At 43.1% G+C, this 14,940-nt stretch overlaps 2 protein-coding genes across 2 annotated transcripts; both read left to right on the top strand.

Moving 5' to 3' along the window:
• Positions 1–4,872: 4,872 nt before the first annotated feature.
• foxe3 (forkhead box E3) lies at positions 4,873–6,132 on the top strand. The gene has a single exon (XM_070961495.1). It carries the CDS (start codon positions 4,873–4,875, stop codon positions 6,130–6,132), a length of 1,260 nt encoding a protein of 419 aa, XP_070817596.1.
• A 5,506-nt stretch (positions 6,133–11,638) lies between these two features.
• Positions 11,639–13,982, top strand: foxd2 (forkhead box D2). Its single transcript, XM_070961153.1, has one exon. The coding sequence runs from the start codon at positions 12,112–12,114 to the stop codon at positions 13,213–13,215; it is 1,104 nt and encodes a 367-aa protein (XP_070817254.1). The 5' UTR covers positions 11,639–12,111; the 3' UTR covers positions 13,216–13,982.
• Positions 13,983–14,940: the final 958 nt, after the last annotated feature.

Below are 14,940 nucleotides of genomic sequence, written 5' to 3'. Positions count from 1 at the left end.
TGTCGCAATGATAGACAATATTCTCACTGAAAACCAGCAGTTATCAACACAGTGAAATTAGCATTATGTAAGAATATGGTTTTTAAAAGGAGTGTTTAACATTATGGTTAAAGAGGGTTTATTTACTTTGTGGCCACGAGGTAAATGAGAAGATCAACATCACTCTTCATTCATATCTGTCTGTTCAACATATGTAGCAAGAAGACAGTTAACTTAGCATAGGTGTCCACAGGTAGATACAAGGTGTTAAATTACTGAGATTTAGAGGTGCTGATAGGTTGATTTTATAATCCTTTGGACAGGGCCAGTCTAGCCGTGTCCTCCTGCAAGCAAAGCTACCTCTCTCCTGGCTCTAGCTTCACATCTGAGGGAGAGACAAGAGGGTGGTATCAATCTTCTTATCTAAGTTGGCAAGAAAGCGAATAAGTCCAAAATGTCCAGCAAAACCAACACCACGCACTCCATCAAATGACCTGAAGCTCTGGGTTTTCAACTCCTAAATGTTTAATTACTGTGCTTATCTTCACAGGACGTGACCCCAGCTTGGTGTTCACTGGGTGAACCTTGTAGCATCCCTGGCTGCAGGGCTGGAGGCTGGGGGATTTCCTACAGGTGTCTTGGGGGCAGTGGGACATTTATCCAGGCAGAAACTTTAAGAACAGTATATCCTCAGTTGCATCATTACAGGTCAAAGGTTTATGGTCTGCAATAAATGTCCAGTTGCACAATTGCTGCAGAATTGTGTCCTTATACCAAGTGGAGTCTGTTTCTCCAGCCAACCTTACATATAACACATAAGCTGAGGCCGAAAATGACCCTTAAGTCAAATATGTACATGACTGTGTGATAGATTTTTAATTCAGTTATTTAATCCTGAAATACTGTGTGTGTGTGTGTGTGTGTGTGTGTGAGAGAGAGAGAGAGAGAGAGAGAGAGAGAGAGAGAGAGAGAGAGAGAGAGTCTGTCTTTTTGTATGTATGTGTTAGGCATCCATGTGAACTTTTTGCGAATGAGAGATGAGAACCATACAGCAAGCATGACTGGTTGTGTGTGTGTGTGTGTGTGTGTGTGTGTGTGTGTGTGTGTGTGTGTGTGTGTGTGTGTGTGTGTGTGTGTGTGTGTGTGTGTGTGTGTGTGTGTGTGTGTGAGAACCATGTGCAGTGCTTTAGCAGGGCAGTGTAGCGTGCAGTGCAGGAGTGAGCAGAGGCGGCCCAGGCCAGGACAGCCCCAGTACCCTGGTAATCCCTGCGTTTTCAGGAGCCCTGGCCCGTACTTGATGAGCTTGAGCAAGAAAAAGGTTGCGCTCTCTCGTGTGTTTCTCTCTCACTGTCTCCCTCTCTTTCTCTTTCTGTCTCTCACTCTTTTATTCCCCCTCTTTTTCTCATGCCTCCCCCTCCTCCTCCCCGTCCCCTGGAGCCACTTTGCGAATGAATGGATTCCAAGTGTTTGCTCAGCAACTCTGCCTGTCCCTCTATATTTCTCAGGATTTCATCTATAAGAGGAAGAGAACCTGCAGACCAACTACCACCAGAGACCGCCTGAGACTTAAGGTGAACATCTTACAGAAAACAGGAGAATATGTCAGGGGATGCACTGCACATCCCTGCAACGGTGACTTCAGATGCACACATGGAGACGATGCTCAGCTCACTCTCTTTTTGGAAACATCTTGTGATTAGCATCTGTCACAAATACAACAGTCGTTTGAATATTATTTTAAAGCTTTCAGGGACATTTTGACACAGACATGTCCAACCACTTTCTTTTACAGCCACGTTTCACTGGGTTGAAATCTAGATGTAAAAATAAAACCTTTCTTGTAAGATGCCATTTCAAGGAGGAGACCTCATGCTCTATAGAACACATCTATTTACATATTAATGAACAACTTATAACAAATACAAGAGAAATAATACTAGAAGCTTGTCATTTAATTTTCTCATGTTTTATTTTTCTGTATGACAGAAGTAAGAAGGTACCAAAACAAAAGCACATCCTGGCTGATGGTAAGACATTAGCTTTGGCTAACAAAATGAAGACTATATTGGTAGTAAATGTCCACAAAATGCATTAAGGCATCAGCAGCATTTGAGAAATTCTCTCTAAATACAGGACATACTCATTTAAAAGCATGTGAAAAAGCAATAAATCCTCAAACTGTTAAATGCTCCAGTCCCTGTGTCAGTCCACATGCTTGTATTGAATTGATGTATTTGTAGATAATGACAATGTTATTTGTTCTAATATGTCAAAACAACATATTCATGGTCATTTGTTTTAGGCATTGCCTTAAATATGATATTCTAGATGCTTTAGTCAGATTTACATGTTAAAATGTGATTGAGGTTACAATTAGAAAACAGCAACTACTGTTGGTAAGATAACATAAAACACAATTGTTTGAGGCAATACAGTGAAATAAACTTAATACCAGAAAGTTACAATTATCATCATTACTACGAACCTGAATCAGCAGGAGTTCAGCTCCTGCTGAGTTCAGCTTCAGGGAATCCCCCATCTTCTGACTGTCTGCAACCACACAATTGTTGGATATAACATCACATAGAGCAGGCCTACAGTCTAGACCTGCTCTATATGAAAAGTGACTTCAGCCATGCTGAAGGTAACTTTTGTTGAGTAAATAATAGAATATGAAAACAGAGCATTGTTGCACGAGGCTCTCTTGCAGCTGTTGCAGAAGAGGATGCAAACAAGCCCAGAAACTAGCAGTGAAATAGTAGAAATATGGCATTTTTAATCCTCTTTCCTTTTAATTTATATACTGTAGATCCTAATGTAGTCCCCAGTGTTGCAGGTCACTAGCATCTGCCTATAGGGTCATTTTGTAATCATATTAACACGTTTTTACCCGTGCACAAAAAACACATGTGCGTGTTGGCACAGAGTCTAAAATCGTAAATAGATAAACTGACCACAGTCCAGGACAAGCACACATGGTGCGCAGAGGTACAGGGAAGCTTTGGTGGGATGTTGGGGTGGTTTAGGAGGAGAGGGGATTAGCAAGAGGCCGCAGGCCCTGAGGCAGAGGGCCCGTTTCCTGGCCTGAGCCCCTGTTTGTCCTGCCTGACCTGGCAGCTCTGGGGGCAGATCCTGCTTGGATACAGCCCCGCTCCCACGCCTGTCTGAAGCTGTTAGCCACTGGCTGTGAGTAGCTAGCTGGGCTTAGTGTTGTCTGAGCTGCGGCTGGGTCGGGAGGGGTCCGATCATCTCTCAGGGGAGGGGGGAATGCCGGCTACTTTGTGCTGATGGAGTGAGGGTGACGGGGAAACAGACGTCCAGTAAGGCAGTGGGCGGTTATGATTAATGACTGTGGTTTGATCATTGCCACCATATTTTTTCATATCAGGCCTGCTGACAGAACAGTTAGCCATGTTGTCATCTCATCATCTCAGTCCTCTCAATCTGTCCTCCTACGTGGATGCATGTGTTCAAATGGGCGACAAACAACAGAAAAACACCACCATCAACACTAACATTAAGTTTCTTAATAAGGTGTTTAACCAATACACGTGCGTTTGCTAGAACAGCTTCAGTGCACTTCAGCACAGATTCTACATCACTCTTTTCAAAGATATTCCCTCATTTGCTGTTTTGTTGACGGTGGTGGAAAACACAGGCAAACAATCTGGTCCAAAATCTCCTCGTGTTTGATTAGCTTGAGCTCCGGTGATTGTGAAGCCACTTCATATGATTCACACTGTTTTGTTTTGGATGTTTCATTTCCAATGATGAGTTTTTATTCATCTTTTCCTTCAATTTGTTACCTATTTCTGTGTCCTTTGAGTATTAAATGCGACATGATGACATCAGTGTTCTTGCTGGGCTCAGTCCAGACATATCACTCGCAACATCACTCCCCACGTTGTTAAAAGTGATGGCAGCGGGTCTCCTCTCTGTGTATCTTACCTTTTGTAATTAACTCCAACCCTCTATTTGCCTAAATAATCAATTAGAAGCACTATCACATGCATGGTGTTGTCTGCATATCAACTGTGTGCAGAACTGTGTTTTTACTTAAAAATCCATAAGATAACACCTCTGCTCTCTAGCCAGCGGACTGTTTGATTATCGCTCTCCAAAACTGAAAATGAAATGAGGGGATATTTACTTTTCTTCCCCAAAAGCTTTGATAGCTCAATTGCTTGTTTTCAGTGGCTTGTTATTATTTTTCAATTGGTGGATTGGCTGTTGGGTTTGGAGTAGCACAGAGCAGCTCTGTGAGTGTTGTTTCTACCCTGGATATACACAGAGCTGTCAGTGAAAGCAGGCAGAGACCAGCAGGGAGAGAGAGGGGGGGGGGGGGGGGGGGGACAATCTCAAAGTTTAAAGGCTTCAGCTAATAATGCCCCAGTATGGCTTTCAACACATCCCTAAGGTGCTATGAGTATTATTCTAATCTATGTAAGCTACCCAACACTATTTCTCTGCTACTATTGAGCTGACAAAGGGTCTTTTCAAAATAAAATTGTTTTTTTATTAACTAACTAAACTATACTGACGTCTGACTAGGACACATTATTTATTACTGTAGCTAAAACTAACCCAAACTCCGCAACTGTACGATCATCAGGTCTTACTGTCAAATAGCGTATGAGGAATATTAAGATTTTTTGGGGGGGTTTTGTCCTCCTGCCTCCATCGTCACGAGCGAGCCAGTGGCGTCATCCGTGTCCTGCTTTATAAGACTGTCAACGCCTTTCTCTCACCTGGACTGACACACAAACACCACACCAGGACAGGGGCTATTTTTGGCAGGGAGGGGGATCAGGCGCACCCAACTTGAGTCTTTCACGGGCATTTTCCCCAGCCGATCATTTCCACAAAAAAGAAGCGCATTACATTGTTTCTTTTATGAATCTGGCAAACTATTCCTACTTCTCTGGCATGTGCAACATGACCGCTGAGACGCAGCACTCGCCTGCCGATGCGAGTCCTGTCGTCATGTCTCCAAATGTGAGCCTGGACTCGCCGCTGCCTCCGCCGCCTCTGATGCTGCAGGCCCGGTCGAAGGACAATGTTTTGATCAAGTCCGAGCCCCGCGGGAGCAGCCCCAGCACGGAGGATGGAGCCGCTCTGGGGCAGACTGAGGAGCACCTGCCCACCGGGAGCCGCCGGAGGAAGAGGCCCGTCCAGAGGGGGAAGCCTCCCTACAGCTACATCGCTCTCATCGCCATGGCCATTGCCAACTCCCCGGAGAGAAAGCTCACCTTAGGAGGCATTTATAAGTTCATCATGGAGCGTTTTCCTTTCTACAGAGAGAACTCCAAGAAGTGGCAGAACTCCATCCGCCACAACCTGACCCTCAACGACTGTTTTGTGAAGATCCCCCGGGAGCCCGGCAGGCCAGGTAAAGGCAACTACTGGACCCTGGACCCCGCCGCTGAGGACATGTTTGACAACGGGAGCTTTCTGCGGAGGAGGAAAAGGTTCAAGCGCACAGATGTGAGCACCTACCCCGGCTACATGCAAAGCTCCAGCGCCTTTACGCCGACCCCAATGGGCAGGCCGTCATACCCAAACACGCTCTACGCGGGGATAGGCTCTGGTTATGGCTCCCAGCTGACTGCCACATCCCCGCATCCGGCCATGCTGCATCACTATCAGACCTCCGCCGGGGTCGGCCAAGGACAGCCGCGCATGTTCAGCATCGACAACATCATCAGCCAGCAGACGGTGGTGCAGGGCGGCCCAGGGGGAGAGCTCAACTCCCAAGCACTGGGGCTGGGCGGAGGTGACCTGGGCACCATGACCTCCAGCTGCTCGGTCACCGGCGCCGACCCGTCTGCCTGCTTCCAGACCCAGACTGTTAACCCCTCAGCGAACATGCTGAGCAGAAACAGCGGGAACCTCTCATCCAACCTGGCTGCCGGGTACCCCTACTCCTCTTCGGCCTCTCCTCCAAACCTGCCCACCATGACCCAGTCCGGGTTCTCCCCGGGGAGCTCTCAAGTGTACTGCACCGGCAACCGGCTGTCTTTGCCGGCCCTGCGCCCGGGCTCCTGCGCCGAGCACACGGAGCAGCTGCTGGGCCTCTCCAGCCCCATGAACTCCTACAACAACACCTACATGAGACAAGCCAACTTTGCGTCAGGACTAGAGCGGTATATGTGAAACATTATTTGCCAGAAAACAAAAAATCCTTCTTAATTTTAGGCCTCTAAATAGTCCCATATTAAAGGAATTTGCCCTCATAGAGTCCACATGAGATGAAACATACAGTAGGTCTTGTATCATAACATTAACAGTCCTGATCAGACTATTATTGGGATGTTATAGACTGACATAGGGCTTATATTCCAGAATATCTCCATGGACTCATTATTCTCATATTTTTTTGGCAAAAATCAGAGAATCAATGGCACAAAACGACCGAGCCTCCTGATCAAACATTCCTACTTTAAAAGGTGAAAAGCCATTTAAGCTCCGTTTGTCACATTCCATGACTGTATCTCAGAAAATACTTTTTTGTGCCACATTTCGTTCATATTTCCTGTCTTAGAGTGTGTTTTGAAGTTTACATGTGTTTGTTTTATCACTCACGTCTGCTGATTTTCTTGTAAATACTTGGTTGATGTATAAAAATAGAGTGTTATTGTTGCTGACGACAGCTCGCCCGAAATAAATTCATTTTTTGCAGTAAAATGAATCTGGACTTTCTTTACCACATTTAAAATCTGTTTTCATTCTGTTTGTTTTTAGTGTAATTGCAGGTTATGCACCCGATCAGTCAGAAAAACACCTTATTTTATTCATGCACAATGATATCGTTTCATTTAGAACTACGGCAGGTGGTAGTTTCTACATTATACATGTGCTATTTAATTTATATTGTTATATTGTTAATATTTGAAGACATTCCACACCAAACTAGCTCCAAATAGGCCCTCATTCAGCTCTTAGAAATTTGCAACAAATCAATTATGCTTCAAAAAATCAGATATTTTTAGAAATTAGAGAAATTAACAGGAAATTAGGGACAGGAATTATTAATCAAACTCAAACAATGTAGAAATAAAGTAGAAATTATGCAGAATGTTCTCGTCTGTTTGGCTGCAACTGGGTTTAAGAACTGCAGTGTAGGACTAGGACAGTACATGGTGACCATACCACAGGATGTTGTACTTTTAAAAGCATAGAAACAATCTCCATCACAGTTTTTTTTAGCATAATTAATTTATTTATTTCTAATTCCACCAAGTTCTTATTCAGAATATGTGAATTTACTCTTTCCCCTTTCTTAATTAAAATCTTATATTGTGACTTTTTAAATGGATGCTTACCTGTCAGTCATTTTAGGAACATTAAGTTCCTAAAAATATCTTTTTTAATTCAAAGGTGTGGATGCACAGGTAATATATACCATTTCAGTGCTCTGTCACTATTTCTGTGGTGATGATGACAGATAAAATTCAGTTTTTGAACTCAACTCGGACAATTCCCATCATGGAGAGGTAATGCAGCCACTGTGCCTGATTAAATGTTTAAGTTATTCAAAACAATTTAAATATAGAGACACAAATATATAAAAAACATTCATAAAATGAGCTATCAATAATATGCCGATTTATTTGTATGTATAACTCATTTACAGGCCAGATGAAAGTTAGAACTATTAGCCCTCCAGCACCACAAGCTCCACATCCTGGTCTGACACTGAGGCCTTTAAACATCTGCACCGCACTGAAACTATTGATGCATAAAAGCGGTAGATGTAAGTTATGCTACGGACCCATGGTACACTCAGCACTGTTGTGAGGATTGTGTGATGTTCATACTCCTCTGGAGTCCCAGCCACTGTTCCTCCTACCTGTTGCAGAAGGAAACATATCATCCTTGCCTCAGGGCCACCTGGTGGGTCAGTCTGAACGTGCACGTGATAAAATATGGGGCTGAAGCAGTTTGCAGTCGTAAGTGTGAACTTACAAAGGTGGTTGTTTGGTTTGAAGACGGTCTCTGATAAGCAGGGCAGCATCTTAATAAAAACCAAACATCTATATCCATAATCTATATCCACATATTTCATATTTATTTGAAAGCAGCATTGTCAAATTCAAGTGTCGGCCTCCTCTTAACCAGCTGAACCAGATCACTCCTGTGGAGTTCGCTCAGTATGAATGGATCAACCCATGTTGCATCAGACAACATGATGGTTCACATTGGCCTTTAAGGGATTAAAGAGGTTGAAACTTTCCACCACTAGATGGAAGCAACAGCAAGATGTTCAAGCTGTGGGATTGTTTTCACTCTTCCATAAGGATTTCTTTTGCAATTTGTTGTTGTTGTAACAATAATTAATTACACTTATTCTGGTCAACAGTCAGTACTGAAATCATTGCTGAAGTGAGCGGCTATAATATATAATAATTGCATTTGTTCCAAAAGCTCAGACAGTTTGTTGATCTGTACAGCGGAATAACTGAAGGCATGATATGAATCTTTTATTGTGTTTGGCTGAACTGATTTGACTTTGAAGTCTTTAAACACTTTTTATTGTGTGAGGAAGCACCAACATAAATTCGGTCATACTTCAGGTTTTGACTTCCTCCTTGTCCCAGAATTGCTTTTGTTAATTACAAGAGAATCGCTGTGAGACCGCTGCACTAAACTTTGATTTCACCTGAAAAGGGAAGGACGATAGCAGAGCAAGAAACTGCTAATTGTTTATGACTTTTGATGCAAGCAGGAAGTTTGCATAGAATTTGAGATATTCTTAGGAAGCTGAGAAATGGTTATCAGTTCTTGTTTGTCATATTGGATTAAATCTCTTTGCAATAAAATGACAATAAAGTCACCTTTTCATGAGCACAACCTGGACTCTAGACTGAAAGAATTACGAGGGGCTGGCCTCAAAAGCAGGACTTGCTGCTTTGACTTTAAAAAAAATCCACAAATATGCACGCAGAGCTGCTTTTTAAACTGGGTTTCTTTGTGCAACTATCTAACTTTCTGTCCATTCTTGTTCTCCAGTTGTCGCTTGTTGTCATGTGTCTTACTGACACTTACTGCTACGCTGTGATGAACTGAAAACAGTCACAAACTCACATGCAGACTGCCTCTTTCACTTAAAGTCAAGTCCTCTATTGGACCATATTTGGAACGGTTTGCTTCATTTAACCTTCTGGTGTTGCAAGATGCTTATTATGATCTCACAATCTGTGATCTAATCTTTACTGTTCTAAAGGAAAGGCATGTGAATATGTAGTTAACAATTTATGTACGTTATGCTGCTTAGTTGGCTTGACTTTGAAGATAACTTTGCACACAATCTCAGTTTAGTGGAAACTTTACAGTTTTACTATTTGGGCCATATTTACAACAGATATGACCTGTCCATTTGGCGTTTTACTCATTACGTGAACAACAGCAGGGGGCGCTTCAGCACAACTAACTACAACTATGAGAGACCCCTCCCCTCCCCACCACAACCACCACCCTCCAACCAGGCAAATCATGGCTCCTAAGAACCAAAATCCCACTGAACGTTTGCAAACTTAAAGAAATATCTGAAGCGCACATTTTGTAGGCAGTTAAATTTGAATTAATTCGATAAAATTAAGTAAATAAAGAATCAATAAAATGCTGCCTCAGGCACGGTATTGTCACATATCTTTAAATATACTGAAATGCAGTATAAATCAGCAAGTGTAGGCAGTTACAGCCACATAAACCAGCTAGGCCCACGCTGTGAAATAAATAAAATGTGCGCAGTGTTTTCATCCCAAGGCTCCAAAAAACTTTGGCGAGTCTAGTGATTAAAATGAGAAGTATGTCATAATACAGGCATCTCGAGAGACCTGGAGAAAGTGAAGCGTCGTGTGTGTCGCGCAGCTGTCAGGCAGGTGTCAGTGCGTCTGTGTGGGATTTTAAAGGTTTGTGACAGGCAGGTCAGAGAGGAGGACGCACGGCTCGGTCAGGGCTCCTGTGGGCTGTTTAACAAGTTGCATGCTTGACTTGCACTTAATTCCACCGTGGATCGGTCGTTTCCTTCAATAAAGAAAAAGCACAGAAATGCAAACTTCTATAAATAAATCAGCAAACGAACAGTACAGATATATGGTGTCGAGGTGGATGAAAACGTTGTTGTTCGTTGATAAACCAAAAAATAAAATAAAATTTAAACACAAAAAATGTGACAGTCTGTGTGTTGTTCGACCCGTAAGATGAATGGGGTGCTGATGTAAATGCCTTACTGCACCGTAATGATGTGGAATGTCAGCCTGCTCTGAATACACACACACACACACACACACACACACACACACACACACACACACACACACACACACACACACACATCCGCTGGCCTTTTCACTCCTGACGAAGACGAACTGGAGCAGGTTGCAGCTGACTCGCACCCCTGTGCACCCTGGTGAATTATGCAGAAAATGCAGATGGATAATGTTGTGACTTCTTGACAAGGAAAACAAAACCCGTGAGAAGGGTTCAGGGAATTAGGCTACTGGGCAAAAATCTTTGGGGGGGGGGGGGGGGGGGTTCAATCCGGCCAAATCAGCCAGTTTATTATAATAAACTGGCTCCCTATAGGGAACAGAAGAGACGAGGAGCTCCGTTTGAGTTGCATTCATTGAACGCCTGGAATAGCTGACAAACCACTGGTGCAGCAAATCAAAATGTGATGAATCAAAAGAAAATTTTAAAATAGGAATTAAAGAATTAAAGGTCACGCGAAAAGAGCGATAACAGGCTTATTTTAATGAATGTGGCAACATCCTGAAACTATAAACTTGATTTTTATTTAACAGATTATGGGCGCAAATTGCATGTATTTCATTTCTAAATTCAGGATATAAATTGCATTTGAAAAGTAAATGCAATTATCATCAATCGTGATAATAATAATAATCATAATATTATTAATGATAATAATTGTACCGCTGACCATCTCTGCATAAGGACTTTTTAAATGTTCCCCGGATTTACCCACATCGACCCACATCATTATCTTCCCTGAGCTGTGAAGTGCAGATATTTTGCTGACGTGTTTATAATTTACCCGTAATCACGCAATAAAACAAATGGGAGATTTGAATTGACCTTGAAAACTCTGACACATGCTTTGCGTGTTTGAAGGTTATTTCACAGAGATCACAATCACCATGATCCGAGGACACCTTATGCTTCTCTCACCTCCCACTGCAAAAAAAAAAAAGTCCATCTAATTGAGGCACGCGACCTCCTGTTCAGAAATAAAATCATCTCTGTCTACATGATTAAAAGAGAAATCGTTTGGTTGTCAGACAACTTTGTCTCTTATGGATTTTATCCATATTCATGTTTTGTTTCTAAACTGTCACTATATCAATAAAGCACATAATGAGGGAAATCTACCATATTCTTAAGCTTTATATTCTAATTCTTAAATTCACCTTAACAGGAACACATGATACTCCCAGTTTATAAAGCCGACAAAAAAAGCTGAAAAAAAATTTTTTTTGTTAAGGTTTTCTTAACGAAATATGATTTTAAGATTAGGGAGCACATCCAAATATTACTTTTTGCAGGGTAATTTCGTCCAGTTCCTGGTAACAGTGACTCAAAGACCACGTGATCAGCGTGGTCCTATAAATACCTTTTGAGAGTTAAGGAGGATAGTGTGATAGTCTGGCTGGATACCTACCCAATCCCGTGCGTAAAAGATATTTTGGAAAGATACGTGGATATCCAAAAGTAGCTTTTTAAATGACCTGCAGCATAAACTGATCACAGACGGAAACGATCGCATCTGAAGGCAACACAAGCCCAGACTGGTGCGAGATCTTTGACTTCTTTTTTCATATACGCTTGAAAAGCAGAAGTTTTGTGCTCGATGAGAACCTCGCACGGCCCTGCTTGACCAGCCTCGGACGCCCAGGAGTCGCCAAATCCACCACAGGTCAAAGAGTTCTTTATCTTTTCAATAGATTCTAGCCATGTGTGCATTCAGTAGTTGGAGATAAAGCTGCGGTAAAAGTCTGGTGTGGTTGTAAGGGGGAGAGGGAGTGTGTGTGTGCGCTCACGCTCAGTAGCCTCACCGGACTAGAGGAGGAGGAAATCTGGGAGAGAGGGGGAAGAGAAGCGGCGTCTCCAAGGATGACTTTAGGGACGGATATGTCCGACAGCTCTGCATTGTCCGAAGATGTGGACATCGATGTGGTTGGGGGTGACATATCCGTGGGAAAGGACGGGAAGTACATTCACCACGAGTTCAACTTGGACAATGACTCGGACGATAATTACACACAGAACGCGGCCGAGAGGGCTTCCTCTCCCGGGCTCAGCAGCTCCGACTGCCCGTCAGACCAGATGGGGTCCGGCGCAGAGGTCGGGACCGTGATCGGGGACAAACCCAGAAAAAGTGCACTTGTGAAGCCGCCCTACTCTTACATCGCCCTGATCACCATGGCCATCCTGCAGAGCCCCAAGAAACGTCTCACTCTCAGTGAGATCTGCGAGTTCATCAGCAATAGATTCCCTTACTACCGGGAGAAATTCCCCGCGTGGCAAAACTCTATTCGCCACAACCTTTCCTTAAACGACTGCTTCGTGAAGATCCCACGAGAGCCTGGCAACCCCGGAAAGGGCAACTACTGGACCCTGGACCCGGATTCTGCAGACATGTTCGACAACGGGAGCTTCTTGCGCAGGAGGAAGCGCTTCAAGAGGCACCAAGCTAATGAAATCCTCAGGGACACCGGTGGCTTTCTACCCGGCTTTGGATACGGCCCGTACGGATACAACTATGGACTTCAGCTGCAGAACTTTCACGCAGCCCACAACCCGTATCACCCACACCACACAGGTGGTTCATTCCCTTTCCCTAACGCCCCCTGCACCTTGCCCCCATCATCCTCCATATTCCCCGCGCCGCATCAACTGCCTTCCCTGTTAGGGGCCGATTTAAGAAAGCCCTTTTATCCTCAGCTAAGCCCGTCTCTGCCGCCTCTCAAGACAGACTCCAGCGCCCCGAGTCGGCCGTCATTCTCTATTGACAATATCATCGGTGCGGCCAACTCCACCGCCTCCTCCTACAGCGCACAGCCGGGCAGCCAGGCGCAGATCCTGGCCATGCTGACCCCAGCACTGGCCTCTGCTTCCAACCATTTGAACCTTTCACAGGACAGCATATTACAACCCGGGGCACAGAGTCAGACTTTTTCCAGCAAAACCCCGACTATGAACACTTGTCCTTTCTAGAAAAAATGGCGAGATCGCCGGCTGAAAAATCTTTTATTAAAAAACCAATTGTGGCGTCGTCCTATGTGAAGGTAGGCTGTACATGCTCGGTGAAATGAGGTTTTGGCTCTCCCCGTTTCCTAACAACGTAAGAGGAGAGAAAGGTTTATTTATGCTTTGTAAATATGTGTATAATATTGAGAGACAAAAGCAAGAGAAATTCGGAAAAAAGGGACTTTTTAACAATGCTGGTCTGCGATCTGGCATGTGGCCTTCACGTGTCAGTGGGAGTAAAGGAAAAAGATATCATGTTATTTTAACATAAGTTAAAGGTGACACCCGATTTTTTTTTAAAATATAATTGAGAATTTTAATATGATTTATATTGTTTTTATTTTGTGCGTCGTGAGAAAATGGCACTGTTGTTGACATAGGCTGACAGAGACGGCAAACTCAGGTTTTACTTACTTAGAAAGCACATGGAGACGAAGGGAGGGTGTCTGACACAAAAATAACCATTTTCCCACTCCCCCCCAACCCCCACCCCCCTCCTCTGTGGTGATTTTGTGACAATATCATTTCATGTTGTCGGTGGACACGTAGGCTATGTGATTTTGGTATAAAAGAGCGCATTACCTCTCTCAACCTTTTAATTGTTGTTCGTTCCTATCTATTTCACAATTTAATCTGTGAAACATACAGTATGTCATGTGTTGCCCATAGAGAGACACCTAAATGTTCATAGGTCATTCTTTTTGTTGTAACGACAAGAATAATAAATGTTTGTGAATTTGAAAAAAAAAAAAGAAAATCGTAATTTTTATTTTTTTTTTATCATTATTGCATGGTAAGTTTTTGCTCCACAAAAAAAAGGGTGAGTAAAATAGACTAAAGAGCAGCTGATGAGGTGAAGTAAATTCAGTCAGGCTATATGGTGTTTTTAATTTTTTGTTTAATTTTTAAGTGAAATGAACAATTTTGAAAGAACTCACATGTATGTAGTTTCATATTAAATCAGTCTTATTTGTTTTCCTTTCGTAAAAGGAGGTTTTTATTATTTACCAATTTGCACATTAAGGTCAGATCTTAAAATTAATATTAATAGCTTGATAAGAGTTAAGATTCTAATCTGAATTAATCCAGTTAACTCATTACAACAAGGTGATCAGACCAAAAAAAAAAAAAGTCTCTTAGTGAAGCAGTTCATTAAGACTCTTTTAGGTGGGAGAAACGCACCAAATTTACATATTTCAAACACGACTTGTTGTATACAACAGTCATGAATATCACGCAACAGTGGGCAAGTATTCCTCTTGTGTGGCTCTTGCTCGCTTGTAAAGGACCATTTTCTAGCCAGTTACAAAGGCCCTAAATGAATGGGGCACGTCAGCAGGCCTCGGCGGTCTGTAATTGAAAGTGAACAAGGATATACCCACGGTCTTTTGGGTTTTCGTTGCTAATTTGTAGCAGCATTTTTCATCAGGCACCTAATCCACCATAATGCGGCTTTTTGGCCGTTTGTTGATGTTGTCAGTGTGGACCCCTGGCCCAAGGGAGTGAATGTGCGCACAGCGAGCGGTCCCCCTGTGAGACCAGCCACACACATTTAGACCCTGAAAAGCAATCTTCTCTAAAGGCCCTCGGTTTGCTCCGCTTTCATGTCATCTGTGTTGTCTCGGGATACATATAAAAGAAGCAGTGGGACTCGTCCGGCTACAGAAAACAGGCCTATTGGTCTTTTTCAGA

Source organism: Chaetodon trifascialis, chromosome 4 (genome assembly GCF_039877785.1).
Source record: "Chaetodon trifascialis isolate fChaTrf1 chromosome 4, fChaTrf1.hap1, whole genome shotgun sequence".
Classification (NCBI taxonomy): Eukaryota; Metazoa; Chordata; class Actinopteri; order Chaetodontiformes; family Chaetodontidae; genus Chaetodon; species Chaetodon trifascialis.
This window is presented reverse-complemented; position numbering and strand designations above follow the sequence as displayed.

Excerpts from the sequence above, each read along its gene's own strand:
- foxe3 (XM_070961495.1), top strand. The coding sequence starts at position 4,873 with ATGAATCTGGCAAACTATTCCTACTTCTCTGGCATGTGCAACATGACC.
- foxd2 (XM_070961153.1), top strand. The coding sequence starts at position 12,112 with ATGACTTTAGGGACGGATATGTCCGACAGCTCTGCATTGTCCGAAGAT.